The sequence below is a fragment of the Taudactylus pleione genome, unplaced genomic scaffold (assembly GCF_031769625.1).
Source record: "Taudactylus pleione unplaced genomic scaffold, aTauple2 ptg000079l, whole genome shotgun sequence".
Taxonomy (NCBI): domain Eukaryota; kingdom Metazoa; phylum Chordata; class Amphibia; order Anura; family Myobatrachidae; genus Taudactylus; species Taudactylus pleione.
This window is the reverse complement of record NW_028284481.1, coordinates 1,039,871-1,059,580: the sequence shown is the minus strand read 5'-3', so window position 1 is coordinate 1,059,580 and position 19,710 is coordinate 1,039,871. Positions and strand designations below refer to the sequence as shown.

Sequence of the window (19,710 nt, the reverse complement as noted above, 5' to 3'; positions counted from 1 at the left end):
ACCCCTCAAATATATAATGATAAATGGGCCCCTGAGAGCAGAGAAGAGACAGAGACAGAAAGAGAGAAGAAGAGAAGCCGAGTGGATCCTGTCAGCAATAATTTACAATTGGGGGATGCTTATAACACTGAAACGATGACATCAGAAATTGCTCATTCAGATAATATTGGCCGGTGTTTATACATGTTATTAATATCACTTGTGCATTATATATCAGGCCAAGGTTTGTTTTCCTGCTGTATCTATTAGAAAGCCATACTCACCAGTGGTGGGGATTGTGGGTGAAGGACTCAGGTCAGCACAGGAGAAATTGGAGCCGATTTTAAATGGCTGAAAACACAAGAAGCACTTTGTTTGTTACATTTCACAAGCATGGTGGTTAGCATTACTGCCACACAGCACTGAGGTCATGAGTTCAATTCCCAGTTATGTGCGATCTGCATGGAGTTTGTATATTCTCCCCGTGTTTGCGTGGGTTTCTTCCTGTGTGCTCTGGTTTCCTCTAGAACAAAAAACACACTGGTAGTTTTAGTGGCTGCTGAAAAACAAAATAACCCTAGTGTGTGTGTGTGTGTCCATGTGGTAGGTAATATAGATTGTAAGATCCACTGGGGCAATATACCTCAATGTATTGTGACAGCTGTTACATAATATTTGCAGACGAGCTCAGCATTTGCAAAACTATGATAAGTCAATATGTAGTTCTGTCACGTGATATGTAATGTGTACCCAACATGTATGCTGTAAAGAATGCATTGAAATCCGTTATATTATAATTATTAATCGCATGTAACCAATGTAAGAAACCTCACATATATATTTATGTTCAATGTAATGTATTTTTTTAATGTTTATTTTTCTGGATAAGTAATAAAAAATGATTGGATTAAAAAAAAAATAGATCCACTGTGGCAGGGACCGATGTTAGTAAATCGCTGCTGTTTACAATAAATTTGTAAAAATTGTAAAATAAGACATTGTTTAAACTGACTCATCGCTTCCAGAACAGGCAGATCCTCAATGTAATCAAACAAGAATGTTTTTTTCTGTGGGTCTTGGGTAGCCAGGATCTGATGGCACAGCAATGGGGTCAGTATAGCACCACCTCTTGTCTGTATGTAGTAGCATGTACTTTAATGATTAAACACGTGATCTTGGTGATCTGAATTTCAGGAATAAGGACAGTATGAAACTCTCATTAGTTGTTATGTTATGAGTACAAATGTTGATTTTATTTTTCAGAAATCTATATTTAGAAAGAAGAATTGTAAATTTCAGCCGGGGGTACAAATCCCGACAGCAGGAGCCCGGCAGAGGTGAAGATCCCGATCGCTAATAAGGTAAGTATAACCAACCCTATTTTCCCCCCAAACCCTCCCTTATGGGTGCCTAACCCTAACCTCCCCCCCAAGTGCCTAACCATAACACCCCTCTAAGTGCCTAAACCTAACCCACCCTTCCCCGCAGCCTAACCCTAAGTCTCCCAGGGGGTTGCTTAACCCTAATCTCCCCCCGGGAGTGCCTAACCCTAACCCCCCCTTCCCCTAGCCTAAACCTAACCCTCCTGGGGGGGGTGCCTAACCCTAAGTCCCCCCGGGAGCCCTAAAACCTAACCCTCCCCGCCCGCGGCTGTCCGCGTCCGGCTTACCTTTATTCGGTATGCCGGGCGTCGGGCTCCCGGCGTAGGTCTAATGACAGGCGTCAGGATTTCGACGCCTGTCATTAGTACCTTGCCGGGATTAGACAGTCGGGGAGCCAGCGGTCGGTATTTAGACCGTCGGCTTCCTGACTACATCCCTTTCAGCCCAGTGGTGAATATGTGGGGAAAAAAAGCACAGGGATGACTGATATTGATTGCGTAGTATATTTTATATGCCACTGGTAAACAAACATATGTCACTTTATAAACTTCACATTGGATTACAGACTCGGATTCCAAAATTGAATGGATATTTCAGGTCATCGGTAACAATGTCATGGAGGATTAAGCAGAGCCTCCCACCCTTCAAGTGCAAACTACTTTTTTTTAAAAGGCAGAATTTATTAACGGCGAATATTGAAAGTGCAAACGCAGGCTGTGACACTCCTCAAAAACGACACGCCTGCATTTGAGCCATTACTCCATGTTACCTCCCCCAAATGCTCCCTGACCGCGGGTAAAAAGTCCCTGCAAGTGACTTCGGTCATGTACCTTGACGCGTGTGCAACTGCGTAAATATCAACTTTGCGTACATCTCTGAATCCGGCAGAACTGGGGGGGGATCACATGATCACATGACAGTACATAGGGGATGTGGTGTCGCACATATTACCTGTGCTCCGCTGTCTGCGGTCTGCATCATCTCTTTCTGCCACATGTAGGGACTGTTCTTATGCGTGTTCAGGAATGACGTGTCCTGTGTGCATAACATCAAACAAACGGTTAAATCATCACAGCATTGGTTTTTATTGGGTATAACGATAAACATTTTTTCTTATAGAAGCTGAACCCGCTTCGCCTCTAAACTTATGCCGCCTTGAACAATACACTTTTCCGTCTTGCAATGTCCCCGTCACCTTTCACTGTATGTGCTAATAACATCCAGACTATTCACGTGTGATCCTCCCTATAGAGCTCTGCAGAACATCTCTCTGTCCTAACTCAGTAGAAACTAAACCATATTACTACTATTATATGAAACCCACTTTCAGATTATCCTTTACTTAATTTAAGCCTGTGTTTGACATTCAGTAGACACCAGCAATATTTATTTGGAGTCTATCTATAGTCATTACCTCTTCTGCAGCATTGGGAGCCATCCTTCCATACTGAGGCCCCTCTATAGCCCTATGGGGTATAGCCCTTTCCAATCACAACGCCATCTTGTGGATGTCAGTGGTTTGAATAGAGTTGTACAAAAAACTATTTATTGTACACAGGCTGTAATTATAGTATGGCCCTAAATAATGCATGACAAGTAGGGGCTAGATACATTATTCTAGGTAATATCTAGCATAGATAGGATAGAAATGATGGGGGAGATTTATCAAAGCTTGGAGAGAGATAAAGTACTGTACTATCCAATCAGCTCCTAACTGGCATTTTTCAAAGACAGCCTGTAACATGACCGTTAGGAGCTGATTATTTGGTACTTTATCTTTTTCCACTTTATCTCTCTCCAAGCCTCTGAATTTTTTATTATGTTTAATCAATTTTCTGCAAAAGAGGAAATAGAAGCCCAAGTGTGGGATACAGCAAGCCCCAAGACTGGCTGGCATAGTGGCAAGAGTACTCTTATAGCTGCCTGCCAGTGTGGCCTGGGTGCTGAGCATCACTCTGTTACCCCAGCGAACTTCTAATCATAGGTAAGCGGCAATAGAAGATATTTTCTGTTGCTGAATATTGAGGGACACCGAAAGGGGGGGGGGGGTTTAACCCTAACCCTCCTGCTTCCTGTCAGGTAGCAGCACCTGATGTTGGCATAATGCACTAACACACTGTCCTAACTCTGTTAATCACATAGGCTGGAGTCTCCTGTATGTAGCCACCATAAACTCTTTCCACATACAGCAATATACTAAGCGGAAGAGTGTCTGAGCTAAACTATAATTACACTATGCACTATTGTCAGTGACATAGACAGACTACAGCTGCTGCACAAACACAAGCAGTATGTATACGTTGTTATATTCAGATCAATCCCTGCCTGGAACTTACCTGCGCCGAGCACTGCACCGTGTACATCTCTTCAAAGTTATTGAAGTTATTTCTCTCAGAATCCTCCTGCAAAATCATTCACGTTGGTGTATTAGTCTTATATAGCTGTATATACAGAACTACTTCTACTGGTTCTATATTACTATGGGATTATTTATATGTAAGGATGCCAGGGGGCATTCTGGGTGTTAAACCCGGAAGTCTCTCTAACCGGGGGGCATCGCAAAGGACCAGAGGCGTCACTTACCTGAATGTCACCCAGTGCGGCCCGTACCCCCCGCACCTCCCTAGTGACACCAGTGTAAAAGGACAACTCTTATCGGGAGAGCTGTCCTGTGCGATGTAAATCACATTTCTAAGTACATACCGCAGTAATCAACCGCAGTATATACCCGATGAGAGGCGGGATGTACCGTATTGTCGATGCTATGCTTAGTACATCCCGCCAAATGAAGTTAGCTTTTTTTTTTATACAGAAACAAAAGTACATAGTATACCATTTATGTGCACTATGTCATCCTTGTATAATTAGACAACCTGAACACATAAAGGTGAACCTACATCTAATCCATGTAAATAAGCAACATAAAAATCTCATATTAATAGTATAAAGGAGATTCTATGGCTAAAAAGCAATACATAGTATATACTTGATTGTTGCCAGCACTTCACTGTACCCCCTCACTATATACTATAGACATAAATATCTTCCAGCACGGATCTTACCACATTCAGCACAGGATGTAAGACCACCGTAAAATCTTCCCTCGTGTCATATCTCTCAGAATTTATCACTCTCTCAAGAGCAGCCTGGAACAGAAACAGCCTATGTCAGTGTCAGCCTCCCCTGATCCCTACCACCATTCCCTACAGTTATATTACAGCTTTGTGACCTCAGCTAATGCTGTGTGGTTTACTCTTCAATAACCTACAAAGGTAACTGCTTAGGAAGCCTCTCGCACCCCAATATGCTTCTAATAACTCTGTGAATAGAGACAATACACCCCAATCCATACATTCCAGCTTTTAACTGTGCTGCACCGGCTCAGCATTATTTTTGCTACGATTCATCATCCTTGTGCTCCATCATCATAACCCAAACCTGCCACAAGTGTCCTCTGTATAAAATACATAAATACATTCCACTACTAGTTTTATACAATTGCTGCCAGACATAAATATGACTATTATGGTTACTGGGGGAGATGTATCAACCCTTCAAGATAGTGTGGAAGTTCCCCTTAGCAATCAATCAACTTCTACCGTTAGTTTTATAGAATGTACTTAATAAATGCTACCTCAAAGCTGATTGGTTACTATGGGCAACTTGTCCACTCTTTAAAGGTCTTTATTCAAATCTGGCTCTGTAAGTACTGTAAGTGTCTCCCATTGGTCTAATCATGCAATGCTGTTTATGAGCTGTCTAATGAATACCTATTATATATTACAGTACTAAATCACAGTCTTTAATCCTTATATAAAGCGTGTTCTGTAACCAGTTACTGCTAATGATGATTTTGAAATTTTGAAATCATGGGTGGGTATAGCCTAGATTACATCTCTCTCCCCCATACCATTATTTAATGTGCGTCACACATAGCTGCAGAGATTTATACACCCCAGCATCATCCCAACTACATACATGGAATAAATGTATTCCACCACTAACAGCAAAGGACATGGGTCTCTATGCTGGCTGGCATCTGTGCCATGCTGCCCGACACCTGGCAACAGGACAGCTACATTGTAAAATAGGAAAACAATACTGCCAATTAATAGATAATGAATTACAGTCCACCCACACAAACTTAAAGGGCACTATAGCTTAGTAACCCTGCATTTTGCCATCCTAGGCCAAGACCGCTGTGACCATTTCGTAAATGCGGGACAGGTTTAGCCAATTTGGTACCACCCCCAGGGCCCTGTACGACGATACAGGTTGCACACCCCTAGTTCGGCCGTTAGGGCCACCGCAGAAGATGCATCACAACAAAACAGTGAAACTATTGCATCTATTGACAGGTTAATAAGTGAGTCAGTGACCGTCAACAGAAGACGACACTGAACTTTGAATTTAGATTTTCAGATAATTGCAATTAATATTATCTCTAAATTGTCCTGACTCATGTTACGTTTGATCCCCCTGATAATGGCAGAGAATGTTTTATCACTGCAGGTCAGTCCAATTTAAAGAGATGGAATTCCAGCTATATATATATATATATATATATATATATATATTATATGTAATCAGTTTATGCGATAATCATATTTTTATCAGATGAGGGCAAGGTTTGTAATAATAATAGGCCTTGGGACCTGGTCAGATGTTCAGACACAGATACTTCAAGAGTTACTTGGAATAATGGGCCTGATTCAGACCCACTCGCAAGCGGCTGTCCGCTCGCAAGTGGGTCGATGTTGTGCACTGCGCATGCGCACGACGGCGGGAGCTCCGTCGTGCGCATGCGCCAGACGCGACGAGCGAAGGACTTTCCTTCGCTCGTTGTGTCTGATCAAAGGGGGCGTGCTGTCGATGTTGATTGACAGCATGCCCCCTTTGGTGGGCATGCCGGGGGCGTGCCTCCCTGACGGGGGCGTTCCCAAGGGAACGCCTACCGTCAGAAGCTGGCCCACTGACATCACTAGTGATGTCAGTGGGAGTGATTTTGGCTCTGATAGAGCCAAAATCACTCCGGGCCTTGCGGTTGAAAAACTCAACCGCAGGCTCCGGCTCGCAGTGGCGATGGTCGCGATGGTCAAGACCATCGCGGCCATCAAACTGCACGCACGTATAGGCTGTGGGTGGTGACCCACAGCTATACGAGCGTCCAGGAGGACGCTCCATAATTATGGAGGGCGGACCTCATTCAGAGCGTACGCTCTGCTCAGAGCGTACAGCTCTGAATGAGGGCCTATGTTTGCTGATTGTAACAGACACATAGGCATATGCAGGGGCTGGTTCCGGTTGCCTGGAAACCCCCCTCTCCCAACCCACAACAAGACCACAATAGAAATAGTAATGTAATAGAATTTTACTAGCGCTGCATGTTCAGTATCACAAATTAAATAATTAGCACCACCTGTGGATCTTTTAACATGTGTCAGCCAGTAATAAATACATCTATGGACCAACTAGGAGATCTGGAAAACATGCACTGTTAGGGGTGCACTGCTATAGACCATCTATAGGGTTAATTAATACCATATAATAATACACTATTCAGCGCATATGACACCAATCTGTACATATATGTCCAGGGCAGTGCTAGGTTCTTCTGCTGCTCCCCCAGACTCCCGGACTTGCTCCCATGCTCTAGAATGGAGCCTACATCTAATATAAATACATTCAGCTCAAGCAGGATGGCCTTACTCCCGCATCTAATGGCTTACTGTGATCGCTGGTCCTGTATATGACGGAATTATGACACACAATACACTTTGTATGATGCACAGCAGCATAAGTGTTAATTATGCTCTCTTCATGGACTGTCCACTGTCGCTCTAAAATTAAGCATTTGGAAATCCCCCTCAATAAATCCTGCGTTTGCCACTGAGAGGAACCGGCCTCATTTACGTAGCGGATATTATGCAAAATCTTCTATGATGTGAATGCTGCTGGAGCCACCAATTGTCTAACTGTCATTTCAAAGACTTTGGGGTCTAGTTGCTAAGCAGTGTTAGGAGACAGGAGTGTAAAGTGATAAGAAAGTGATAAGGTACCAGCCAATCAGCTCCCAACTGTCATCTCACAGGCTGTGTTTGAAAAATGACAGTTGGGAGCCGATTGGCTGGCACCTTATCACTTTCTTATCACTTTTCACTCTGTCTCCTCATACTGCTTAGTAACTAGACCCCTTTGCTACATAAATGACAGCTAGAATCTGATTGGCTGCTTTGGGCAACTTCTCCACGTAATGTCTCTCCAACGCTTGATACATTTTCCCCTAAATGTTGTGGAATATTGAATCCTTTACTGATCTAGACGTTTCTGAATCATTACATACCAAATCCTGTATACTCTGAGTCTGTACATTACTGCCTCCTCACCTGAAAGGAGAAGCGAAGCATAGCTTTGCTGTAGTCGGACGGCTTTTCAAAGCACTCGCAGGTTTTCCTGGAATACAAAAAAATCATTATATTACAGTACATATGTGAAAAAGACTAAATAATGTCCTACTCAGGGGCGTTTCTAGAGAGAGGAGGGGGTCCGTGTCGGAGACTGAGGGCCTGATTCAGACCCGGTCGCAAACGCTGAGCACTCGAAACCGGGTTGATGGTGGCCCAGAGCGCATGCGCACGATGGAGCCGGCTCCGTCGTGCGCATGCGCGAGACCCGGATAGCGACGGGCAATCCGTCGCTCCGGGTCTCGTACCAAAGGGGGCGTGCTGTTGATGTTGAGTGACAGCACGCCCCCTTAGGTGGGCGGGTCGGGGGAGTGGCTGCCCAAACGGAGGCGTTCCCATGTGAACGCCTCCGTTTGGGGGCGGCCCCACTGACATCACGAGTGATGTCAGTGGGAGAGATTTTGGCTCTGTTAGAGGCAAAATCTATCTGGGGCTTGCGGCAACGAGACCCTACCACAAGGGTCTCGTCGCAAGCCTGATGGTTGTGATGGTCTTGACCATCGCAACCATCTTCCTGGCTGCTCGCTATAGCTGTGGGTGGTCACCCACAGCTATGCGAGCGGCCAGGAGGCCCTTCTAAAAAAAAAAGCCTGGCCCTGATTCAGAGCGAGCGCTCTGTCAGAGCGTCCGGCACTGAATCAGGGCCTGAACACGGGCCCCCTCCTCTCCGTCCGGTGGCCATCTGCCCACTGAGCGCCGCACTTATAGACTCTGGGCACTAGAGTGTGCCCAGAGTCTATAGTGCATACACAGGTCACCGGGAAAATGGGCGTGGCGGCCATTCTCCCTGTACTGCGCATGCACAAACGATGGGAAAATGGCCGCGGCGGCCATTTTCCAGTCGTTTTTACAGGCGCAGACACCGGAGACGTCATGGGACTCCGTAGAGAGTTAAGTTTAATGGCTGCAGGGTGTGCGGTGCGGTGCCCCGGTGTGGACCTAGGAGCCCGCACACCCTGCACCCATTATAAATATGCCCCTGGTCCTACTGTTTCTGGTAATATAATTACCATGGTGACTAGTGATGGCAAGGAGTGATAAAGATAATAGTATATTTCCGTATGGTGTCCATATTATGGCAATCTTCATTCCAGTCAGATAGATGTACTAAGCCTTGTAGAGAGATAAAGGGCCTGATTCACTACCGATCACAACTGCGAATGCAATAGTGATTACGCACGCAGTCTCACTGCGATAGTATGCTAATTCATTGCGATCGCTATGCCGCCGCAGCACAACATAAGGACGCCCACTTTACCTTACACACATCCGTAATGTTTAGCAAGACTGCGAAACCATCGGTACAATCGAGAACCATCGCAGCCTCACGCACACTTGCACAAGCCCTGACCTTACTCAGGTCTCCATCCACAAACAGCACTTCCTGTCAATCACTCTGCGATGGGTCTGCATAGTCACTGTGATCGCAGTCCCGATCGCAGTCCCCGGTTCACACATGCGCACTGCGATGCATACCCATGCGCAGTATGCACAATTGGGCCGATTGCGTGTGTATTAGCGACTGCGATCCAAGCTGAATCAGGCCCAAAGTACCAACCAATCAGCTCCTCACTGTCATGTTTCAAGCACAGCCTTTAAAGTGACAGTTGGGACCAGGGCCGTAACTAAGGTGGTGCGACATGTGCCAGGACAAAGGGCACCACAGGGCAGGGGGCGCTGTTTGGGCCTGTCAATTTTCTGTTTATAATCATTCTCACTTGTAGCTTCCTCTTCTTTTAACCCGGCATCTCCTGGTCTCCCCTATCTCTTCCCTGGCTCCAGCACCTCTGCATAATTATTGTGCATCTTCACTGCAGCCATTGGATTCACACTGTGTTTGTCAGTGACACCTGGATAATAGTGGTACAAAGGGATCAGTAACCCTTCATCATCGTATGGGACAAATCATATATGTCATGCCCCTTCCCCATGAGGCCAAGGTCCTTTTTCGGGTTTGTGTCTTATGTCCCTATTTGAAAAAAGAGGGGACCGCCAATGCTTTTTCTGGCCCAGGGCTAGTTACGGCTCGGGTTAGGAGCTGATTGGTTGGTACACTGGAGGGGATGCATAAAGCATCGCATCGTGGAGGCGATACATCCCGCCAATCGTCGCATGCATATCGGTGTTTAGTAACGCCCTTTAGGCAAAGGACTGCTCTCCCAATAAGAGCTGTCCTTTTCAGTATGGGGACTTCTGGGAGACCCTTTGCGCATGTGCGGCTGTCGCCCAGCGCATGCGCGAACCGCGGGGGACCTCATTTTTCTGCATAGTGTATCCCGCCCTTTATATCTCTCCACTTAATCTCTTTCCAAGGCTTAGTACATCTACAGCAGATAGTGACAAAGGCCCTGATTCAGACCCACTCGCAGGCGGCTGTCCGCTCGCAAGTGGGTCGATGTTGTGCACTGCGCATGCGCACGATGGCGGGAGCTCCGTCGTGCGCATGCGCCAGACGCGACGAGCGAAGGAAAGTCCTTCGCTCGTTGTGTCTGATCAAAGGGGGCGTGCTGTCGATGTTGATTGACAGCACGCCCCCTTTGGTGGGCGTGCCGGGGGCGTGCCTCCCTGACGGGGGCGTTCCCAAGGGAACGCCTCCCGTCAGAAGCCGGCCCACTGACATCACTAGTGATGTCAGTGGGAGTGATTTTGGCTCTGATAGAGCCAAAATCACTCCGGGCCTTGCGGTTGAAAACCTCAACCGCAGGCTCCGGCTCGCAGTTTTGATGGTCGCGATGGTCAATGGTGATGGTGACCCACAGCTATACGAGCGTCCAGGGGGACGCTCCATAGTTATGGAGGACAGCCCTCATTCAGAGCGTGCGCTCTGCTCAGAGCGTACGGCTCTGAATGAGGGCCAAAGATAACAATATACACATACAGTACAACACAGTGGTTCCTAGGAGGCTTTTGAATATTACTCACTGCTTTGTTTCTCTATTTCTCTCTGTTAGTTGCTACATCCGCAGATTACAGTGTACATACCACACAGACTGTAGCACAACTGTCCCAGTATTACACACCTCACAAAGTTTCAGGGGGTAAAATTGGGACAAAAATTGTTCTTCCACATAGAACCACACAGATCCCTATTAAAGAAGCTAAAAAAAGGACTGTTCTGTGTCGCTGCATCACCCCCAGCCCCAGAGCCGGGCCATGCCATAGACAAACTAAGCAAATGCCTAGGGAATTTGGAATACCTAGGGGCACCCAAGCCCACCTAGGGCCGGCAGAGGTTTGGGGCAGGCGCAGCCGGGGCACCTGCTGCTTTCTGGGCAGAGACTATGGCAGCTGCTACTGTCACTGTAAAGCGTCCATTATCGGAGCTCAGCTGACAGCTCCGATTGGGCCAGGCAGCAGCAAACAGTGAGTGAGCAGTGGCAGTTTGCAGGAGCTGGGCACCTGGACGATGGCTAGTGGTTAGCGTGGGTGCTGTGCTGGGAGAGGGATGATGGGTGCTGTGCTGAGAGAGGGGTGCTGTGCTGGGTGATGGGTGCTGTGCTGGGTGAGGGGTGCTGTGCTGGGACATGGGTGCTAGGTGACGTCTGCTGTGATCTGTCCTGGGTGAGGGGCGCTGGGTGCTGTGCTGGGTGAGGGGTGCTGTGCTGGGAGAGGGGTGATGGGTGCTGTGCTGGGAGAGGGGTGCTGTGCTGGGTGAGGGGTGCTGTGCTCGGACAGGGGTGCTGGGTGACGTGTGCTGTGATCTGTGCTGGGTGAGGGGTGCTGGGTGCTGTGCTGGGTGAGGGGTGCTGTGCTGGGACAGGGGTGCTGGGTGACGTGTGCTGTGATCTGTGCTGGGTGAGGGGTGCTGGGTGCGCAGCACAATGGGGAAGGGGCCACAGCACAGTGAGACCACACCCCTTCTGTGAGGCCACACGCTTTTTCAGGATCCTATTTGGGGAGGCACCACCCAAAATCTTGCCTAGGGCACTAATTTGGCTATGGCCGGCTCTGCCCAGCCCTCAGCAAGAGCAGCCGCCATCACTATCATCAGCACTTACACCTAACCCATGTTGGGTGCCAGAAGTCCGTCAGACATTCCGAGCAGCACTGAAGCTGCACTACTGGCCCCAGGGAGCTGTTCCAGACACCCTGCTCATCAGATGCAGGGGCCAAGGGGCAGTGATGGTGTCATCAGCCCCCAGGGCCCTACGCCACGGACGACAGCACCGGCCCTCCTTGGCATATGCATGCCTCACGAATTTGGTGTAATTCTGGCTACATGCCCAAGACAGTACCACGAGAACATTCTCTACTGTGTCGCACAGATGACACCCAGAAACGCTCGTTTTAAGAATGGAAGGAGATAGATGAGGTTCGTCCGACTCAGAATCGCAAAGATGTGTAAGTTGGCTACAGCGATTGCGCAGTGTTAGATGCGGCCACATGCAGACCCTTGTGCAAATGAGAATAAAGTAACGCTGCAACAGTCGTAAGACCTGCGATGTGGCGCAGTCAGAAACAAAGAATTCGGAGCTTCTTACCTGATCTCAGCGTTACTGGGATGGGACAGATAGAGGCCGCTCAGCACCGTTAAATCCACCAAACTAACAAATGTTTTGGGCATCTTTTGAGAGAAAACAGATTATTTGATTAGCGCTGGTTTTTGTGTAGGATGTGGAGCAATTTCTGTAAAAAAAGGGACTTAATACATCTCCCCCAAATGATCTTAATGTCTATGGGCCTGATTCAGCAAGGATCGTAATTGCAAAGCTGCATGCAAGCAGCTTTGCAATGTGATCCTTGCAATCATGCAAATGCAGCAGGAGGTGTATGACACCCCCTGTATAACACTCCCTGTATGACACCCCCTGTATAACACTCCCTGTATGACACCCCCTGTATGACACTCCCTGCTGCATTTGCGATCCCAGCATCGCAGTGCTGGGATCACCATTGCGATCATTGGTGGTCGATGTTCGCGATGGTGGATTGCGCCGGGTGGCTGGACAGCTGAGTAAGCCTCAGCTTATTCAGGCTGGCAGGCTTGCGAGCCCAGGAGACTGCGTACATCCAGGCAGTCTCTGGGCTGGCCACTCCTGGAAAACGGACACGCCCCGTTTCCAGGAACACCTCAAAATCAAAATATACTATTAAATCAACTGTCAAAATTCACCACAAGATCATTGTGCAAACGAAATGCTGTAACCCAGTGGTTTCCAAACTTTCTTGACTCACGGCGCCCGAGAGTATCAGAATTTTTTTCACAGCACCCCTAGGCCATAAGCAAAAATTACTAATGAACTAAATTGTGCTTATTTGTCATCCTTATGGGGGGTATCCACTTAGCGATTTAAACAAGCGATTGCACGATAACGATGTCGTTATCGTGTAATCGCTTGCAAATCGCGCATGCATCGGGCATGTTTTGGACGGAGCGACCCGCGATGCACGTGCCCACAGGTCGCTTCCGACATCCGACATCGCCCGTACATGCAGGTCGACCTGACGATCTCGTCAGATTCAGCATGTGCGGGGATGAGGGATGTCCCGGGACTGAACGAGTGAACGTTCAGTCTAGACACATCACTAGCTATACAAACGACAGCACGTGTAATGTCGCAATCGTGCTCTCGTTTGTTTATCGCTAAGTGGATACCCCCCATTAGGGTCACTTATGTGGTGGTGGACAGGGTTGCTCTCCTGTTTGTTCACATTTTTTATGATTTGCAGCCACCAGCACTGGTTTTGCCTATCACATTGACCATAAAATATCTAGGGCTCCATTTACAAATGAAGTATAACCCCTTTAGCGCTCGCTAAAGGGGTTATACCGTTTTGCTGTATTTAGTAAACAGCGGTAATCTAAGATTACCGCTGTTTGTACAGCATCGCTCTCGCCATCTAAAAGATGGCAAGAGCGATGCGAGCCCCATTGCGGACAATGGAGACCCGGCGGTGCCTTTCTGGCTTCAACGAAGTGTTCCAGTCACTGCCGGGTCTCCCTGTCATGCACATGCGCAGACGGGCCGTCGCGCATGACCCTGGAGCCCCGTCGCTGGCAGCGTTAGGCTGCCTGCAGCCCAGCAGAGGACCTCGTCGAGGACGAGGATTCCGCTGGACTTTGCGGGACCTCGCCGGAGGGGTAAGTATTACTAAATACCAGTGGAATTTTCGTTTGTATCACAGTGATACTAAACGAAAATTGCCGCTGGTATTTCATTTTGTTTGTAAATGGGGCCCCTAATTTGGTCCTTGACCCCCAACCCGTGGCACCACTGCAAATACCCTGTGACATCCCAAGGGGCCACGGCACCCAGTTTGAGAACCACTTCTGTAACCCATAGCGACCAATCAGATTCTGCCTGTTATACTAATTTCTCTTGCATGGTTTGGAAAATTAAAAACAAAATAAACAACATCTGATTGGTTTCTGTAGGATTAAAATTGTACATATACTGCTACATTCTACTAATTGGCAGCAGATGATCTATCAAATCATCAATCACAGCAGCTTTACAACATGAATGTAACCCCCCTATTACCTCTGTAAAGGGTCACAAGGTTACTAACGCCCTTGTTATCCAATGTACCCACCCTTAACATTCCTCTAAGTGGTGTACATCCTTTTATCAGTGCATCCACCCAAGTACTAGTAGTCAGTCTGGGCCTACGTGGGAAAACCCAAATGTTAATAGTAATTAAGTCATTTGGGGTAGATAACCCAGTATATAAATGATAATAGTAGTCCTGTTCAAATCCTGTCCCTCTTGGGTTTGGCGTTCACCAATAACTCTCGGTGCTCTTCCAGCTAAGTAATACACTTAGATTATAATTCATATATCTTTATATGAATAAGTAATACCTAGGCAATAACAAATGTTTGCTATATACCTTAACTCTGAAATACACAGTTATACATGTTTATATATTCATAAATTTTAACTGAACAATACATTTATACCGCAACAGAATAATCTATATAGAGATATATTGATCCGTAAATAGAAACTATGCAGGAATCTAGAATCTTACAGCGAATCCGACATCCCTGGAAATATCACAGTCATATACAGTTATCCACCATGTCCACTTGTGTGAATAGTCTCATACAGTAAAGTAGTTGGATCAGAGTAATAATGACGTATCATACAGGCAGCAGAGGAATTAGCCATAGAGTAATAATGACGTATTATAAAGGCAGCAGAGGAAGTAGCCATAGAGTAATAATGACGTATCATACAGGCAGCAGAGGAAGTAGCCATAGAGTAATAATGACGTATCATACAGGCAGCAGAGGAAGTAGCCATAGAGTAATAATGACGTATCATACAGGCAGCAGAGGAAGTAGCCATAGAGTAATAATGACGTTTCATACAGGCAGCAGAGGAAGTAGCCATAGAGTAATAATGACGTATCATAAAGGCAGCAGAGGAAGTAGCCATAGAGTAATAATGACGTATCATACAGGCAGCAGAGGAAGTAGCCATAGAGTAATAATGACGTATCATACAGGCAGCAGAGGAAGTAGCCATAGAGTAATAATGACGTTTCATACAGGCAGCAGAGGAAGTAGCCATAGAGTAATAATGACGTTTCATACAGGCAGCAGAGGAATTAGCCATAGAGTAATAATGACGTATTATAAAGGCAGCAGAGGAAGTAGCCATAGAGTAATAATGACGTATCATACAGGCAGCAGAGGAAGTAGCCATAGAGTAATAATGACGTTTCATACAGGCAGCAGAGGAAGTAGCCATAGAGTAATAATGACGTTTCATACAGGCAGCAGAGGAAGTAGCCATAGAGTAATAATGACGTATCATACAGGCAGCAGAGGAAGTAGCCATAGAGTAATAATGACGTATCATACAGGCAGCAGAGGAAGTAGCCATAGAGTAATAATGACGTATCATAAAGGCAGCAGAGGAAGTAGCCATAGAGTAATAATGATGTATCATAAAGGCAGCAGAGGAAGTAGCCATAGAGTAATAATGACGTATCATAAAGGCAGCAGAGGAAGTAGCCATAGAGTAATAATGATGTATCATAAAGGCAGCAGAGGAAGTAGCCATAGAGTAATAATGACGTATCATAAAGGCAGCAGAGGAATTAGCCATAGAGTAATAATGACGTTTCATAAAGGCAGCAGAGGAAGTAGCCATAGAGTATTAATAACGTATCATAAAGGCAGCAGAGGAAGTAGCCATAGAGTAATAATGATGTGTCATAAAGGCAGCAGAGGAAGTAGCCATAGAGTAATAATGACGTTTCATAAAGGCAGCAGAGGAAGTAGCCATAAGCTGGCCATACACGGTGAAATTCAAAAGTTGGTAAGACCAGTTGTACGATTTCCCTTGAAATGATTCCCTTAACATCCTGGACGATTTGTTTTCAAAATGCAACGATTTCACATAAGACCATCAGATAAGATCAATCTTATACGATTTGAAATCTTATAAGATTGATCGTGTGCAGCACATTCACACACGATTCATCTGCTGGACTGTCAGCTAGGGGAGGGAATGTAGGCTAGGGGAGGGAATGTCAGCTTTGCAAGTCCCGTGAGCCAATCAGCGGCCGCGCTGACTGTAGAGCGGCCGCTGATTGGCTCCCGTTACTGACAGATCCCACGTGACAGTGTCCATCTGACAGTACCCACGTGGGAACTGTCAGTTGCCGGAGCCAATCAGCGGCCGCTCTACAGTCAGCGCGCCCGCTGATTGGCTCACAGGACGTGCCAACTCCATGCTTGTCCTATCAGCTGGCATTCGCAAGCTATCTGCATGTGTGGCAACACACATACAGATAGTGGGTCCGTCTGTTCGGCATTTGTTTTTTCGTTTTGCCAAGTTCCTGGGGATGCTGCGGAGACCAGCGCCAGGATATAGGTGAGTATGTTTTTTTATCTTGCAGGGCCATTCATTAAGGATTCTACTGGAGAAGAGGACAGACCTGCTGGTATAGGTAAGTATGTGTGAGTGGGTAGGGGTATGAAATAAAGTTATACTTGTCACAGTGTGAGTGTTTTGTCTTTCTTTAACAATTTATTTTACAGTGGTGGTACAGGTGCCGCATGTCTGCTGGCACTTGTAGTTCCACAAGTGCCAAAGGGCAGGCATGCTGGCACCTGTAGTCCCACTGTAAAGTACAATAGTATTACATTATTTGGCTCCCCCATTACCGCCATACCCACCGCTCCAGGGGTATGTGGAAGAGCCCCGGGCTTCAGCGTAAGCCTGTGGTGCTCGGAAGGGGGGGGGCCCTTCTTTGGGGGGTCCCCGACTCCCCCGAGATCACCGGCTTGCGCTGACCGACTTGGGGTGCTAATGCTTTGGACCTGGAACCCCGGTGATTGGGTCTCCGGGCTGTGGCATTACACCCCGGTCGGTTGGGTCTGGTGCTGGTCTTAAATATAGGGGGTACCCCACGTCTTTTTGACCCCCTATATTTAAGACCAGGACTGGTCCTTGCGGAATGGGTATGAAATACCGTCGGCCGCATGGCCGGCGGTTCGATTCCCGTCAGCGGCAGCCCGACAGGAGCAGAGTGAGAAGCAGCGGAAGCCCGACAACGCTGGAAATCCCGATCGTGGATAGGTAAGTATCCACTAACCTAACCCCCCTAACCCTAACCCTCCTTAGGGGTGCCTAACCCTAACTTCCCCCCCAAGTGCCTAACCATAATCCCCCCTCTAAGTGCCTAACCCTAACCACCCCCTTCCCCGCTGCGTAAACCTAAGTCCCCCGGGGGGGTGCCTAACCCTAAGTCCCCCCCGGGGGTGCCTAACCCTCCCTCCCCCTAGCCTAACCCTAACCCTCCCGGGGGGGTGCCTAACCCTAAGTCCCCCCCACGGGAGCCCTGAACCTAACCCTCCCCCCCCCGCGGCTGTCTGCTCACGGCGCCCGGCATCACTACGATCGTGATGCCGGTCTCCGGTCTCCCGGCGTCGGGGAAATGCGGGCGTCTACATCTAGACGCCCGGCATTTCACCCTTGCCGTGATAAGACAGTCGGGAAGCCGGCTGCCGGTATTTAGGCAGTCGGCTTCCCGATTGCTTCCCGTCCTTGCAGCCTAGTGTTGGATTCTAAATTACGGTGGAACCCTACACATTTTGTTACCCGTAATTTTAGAAACCAGGCCTGGGGGGAGGCTATGTCATTTTTTATTAAAAACTTATAACCCCTTTTTTACAGGTACAAAAGAACGGGAATTAAAGGGAAAAATTACAGGGACACCCCTAAAGATGCATTGTTGGGAAAGAGGTTAATATACTATGGCAGCACAGGGAGTTAATATACATTAGTGACAAAAGGAGGCTAAACACATTGGTGGACCAGTGGGTTTGGGAAACACATTGATCGAGCTGTGCTGTCTATACTCACTTGAAAACGCTGACACATGTGTGCTTCAGCTTTTAATTATTTGCAGGTACCAGGCGTCAGTCAAAATGGTGGAGGGGAGTGACCAGGGACATTGTAGGTCATACAACTGATCGTACATTTGCAAAATTACATACGATTGGGCTCAAATCATACACGATAGGTTGAGGTCTCTCTGAAAAACCATCTGATCTGCGATCCAACTACACGACGGCGGGGACGCGCATTGGGGTCGCAGGAGACTCAAAATACAACTATTTTCATAAGATTGGTCTGTCCAACCTGTAAAATCAGCCCAAATCGTGTGATCAATCGTCCCGTGTATGGCCAGCAATAGAGTAAACTTATGCGCTGACCTGTAGCTCTGACATCCTCTATACTCTAAAAGCAACTGTAGTAATATATTTATTTATCCCAACTAAAGTGTATATCCTGTAATTGGCAGTATTTCTAGTTGGAGCTACTGCAAAGTTTAAAGTTGAATTGCTTTAACGGATTACATACGAATTACCGCCGGACGCATATCCCGACAGTGGCAGGCCGACACGGCTGAAAATCCCGATCGTCCCCAGGTAAGTATCAACTAACCTAACCCCCCTAACCCTCCTTAGGGGTGCCTAACCCGAACCTTCCCCCCCAGTGCCTAACCTTAATCCCTCCTCTAAGTGCCTAAACCTAACCCCCCCTTCCCCGCCGCCTAAACCTAAGTCCCCCTGGGGGGGTGCCTAACCCTAAGTCCTCCCCGGGGGTGCCTACCGCTAACCCTCCCTCCTCCTAGCCTAACCCTAACCTCCCGGGGGGATGCCTAACCCTAAGTCCCCCCCGGTAGCCCTAAACCTAACCGTCCCCCCCCCCCGCCTATGTCTGCTGTTGGTGCTATGTGAGAGCTCACCACCTCCTATAGTAGCGGGGGCTTCTGCTGTCCGGGCTCTGCTATGCTGACAGACCCTTGAATTTTGCTAAATGCAGCGGTCTCCCCCCGGGTGGATGAATAGTCCGGCCCCTTAGGTGCCGCATTGTCTCCTATTACCGCTGAGCCCCCTCAGCTGACTGACTCATCTCAGCTACTGCTGACCTCAACTCCTGCCAGCTCGCCTCCTAAACTGCAAGCGCGCCCTCTCCTGGAACGCTGCCTCTTAGCAGTGAAGATGTGCTGCGACTCCACCTTCAATGTCAGCGGGGCACCCCTTGTCACTGTCAGTTCCCACCTCCGCTCCCACACAGCCATTGGCCACCGCAATCGCCTCTCTGGGCAGGGCAGGGTGAGTACCACTTCTCACACCAGCTTCCCTGCTCCCTCTCTGACTCCATCCCCCTGCACCCGAAACTGTTCGGGACACAGGGGGGTGACACTGTAGGGAAAGATCTGCAGACTCTCCTATCAGCTGTGCTGAGAGCTGTTCTCTGTCTCCTGAAAACCGGACCCTCTTTCTCTGACAGTAACCAACTTACTCCCAGCTGTATCACTCCACCCCCTTCCTCCACAGTGCATGTACATCCCACACACTGGAGCACATCCTCACCACAGAAAAAAGTACCACATCAACCCATATATAAATACATGAA

General features: G+C 47.7%; 1 protein-coding gene across 1 annotated transcript in view; it reads right to left on the bottom strand.

Annotated features, from left to right (window-relative positions):
* Nucleotides 1–19,710, bottom strand: part of LOC148532313 (phospholipase B1, membrane-associated-like) — a 239,858-nt gene that overhangs the window by 191,120 nt on the left and 29,028 nt on the right. Inside the window, exons 11-17 of the mRNA XM_088467993.1 lie at nucleotides 16,718–16,720; nucleotides 12,307–12,389; nucleotides 7,748–7,814; nucleotides 4,424–4,507; nucleotides 3,698–3,763; nucleotides 2,313–2,396; nucleotides 264–330 (exon numbers count right to left, since the gene is read on the bottom strand). Of these exons, the coding sequence (XP_088324119.1) occupies nucleotides 264–330; nucleotides 2,313–2,396; nucleotides 3,698–3,763; nucleotides 4,424–4,507; nucleotides 7,748–7,814; nucleotides 12,307–12,389; nucleotides 16,718–16,720 (454 nt within the window). The remainder of the gene's footprint in view (nucleotides 1–263; nucleotides 331–2,312; nucleotides 2,397–3,697; nucleotides 3,764–4,423; nucleotides 4,508–7,747; nucleotides 7,815–12,306; nucleotides 12,390–16,717; nucleotides 16,721–19,710) is intronic.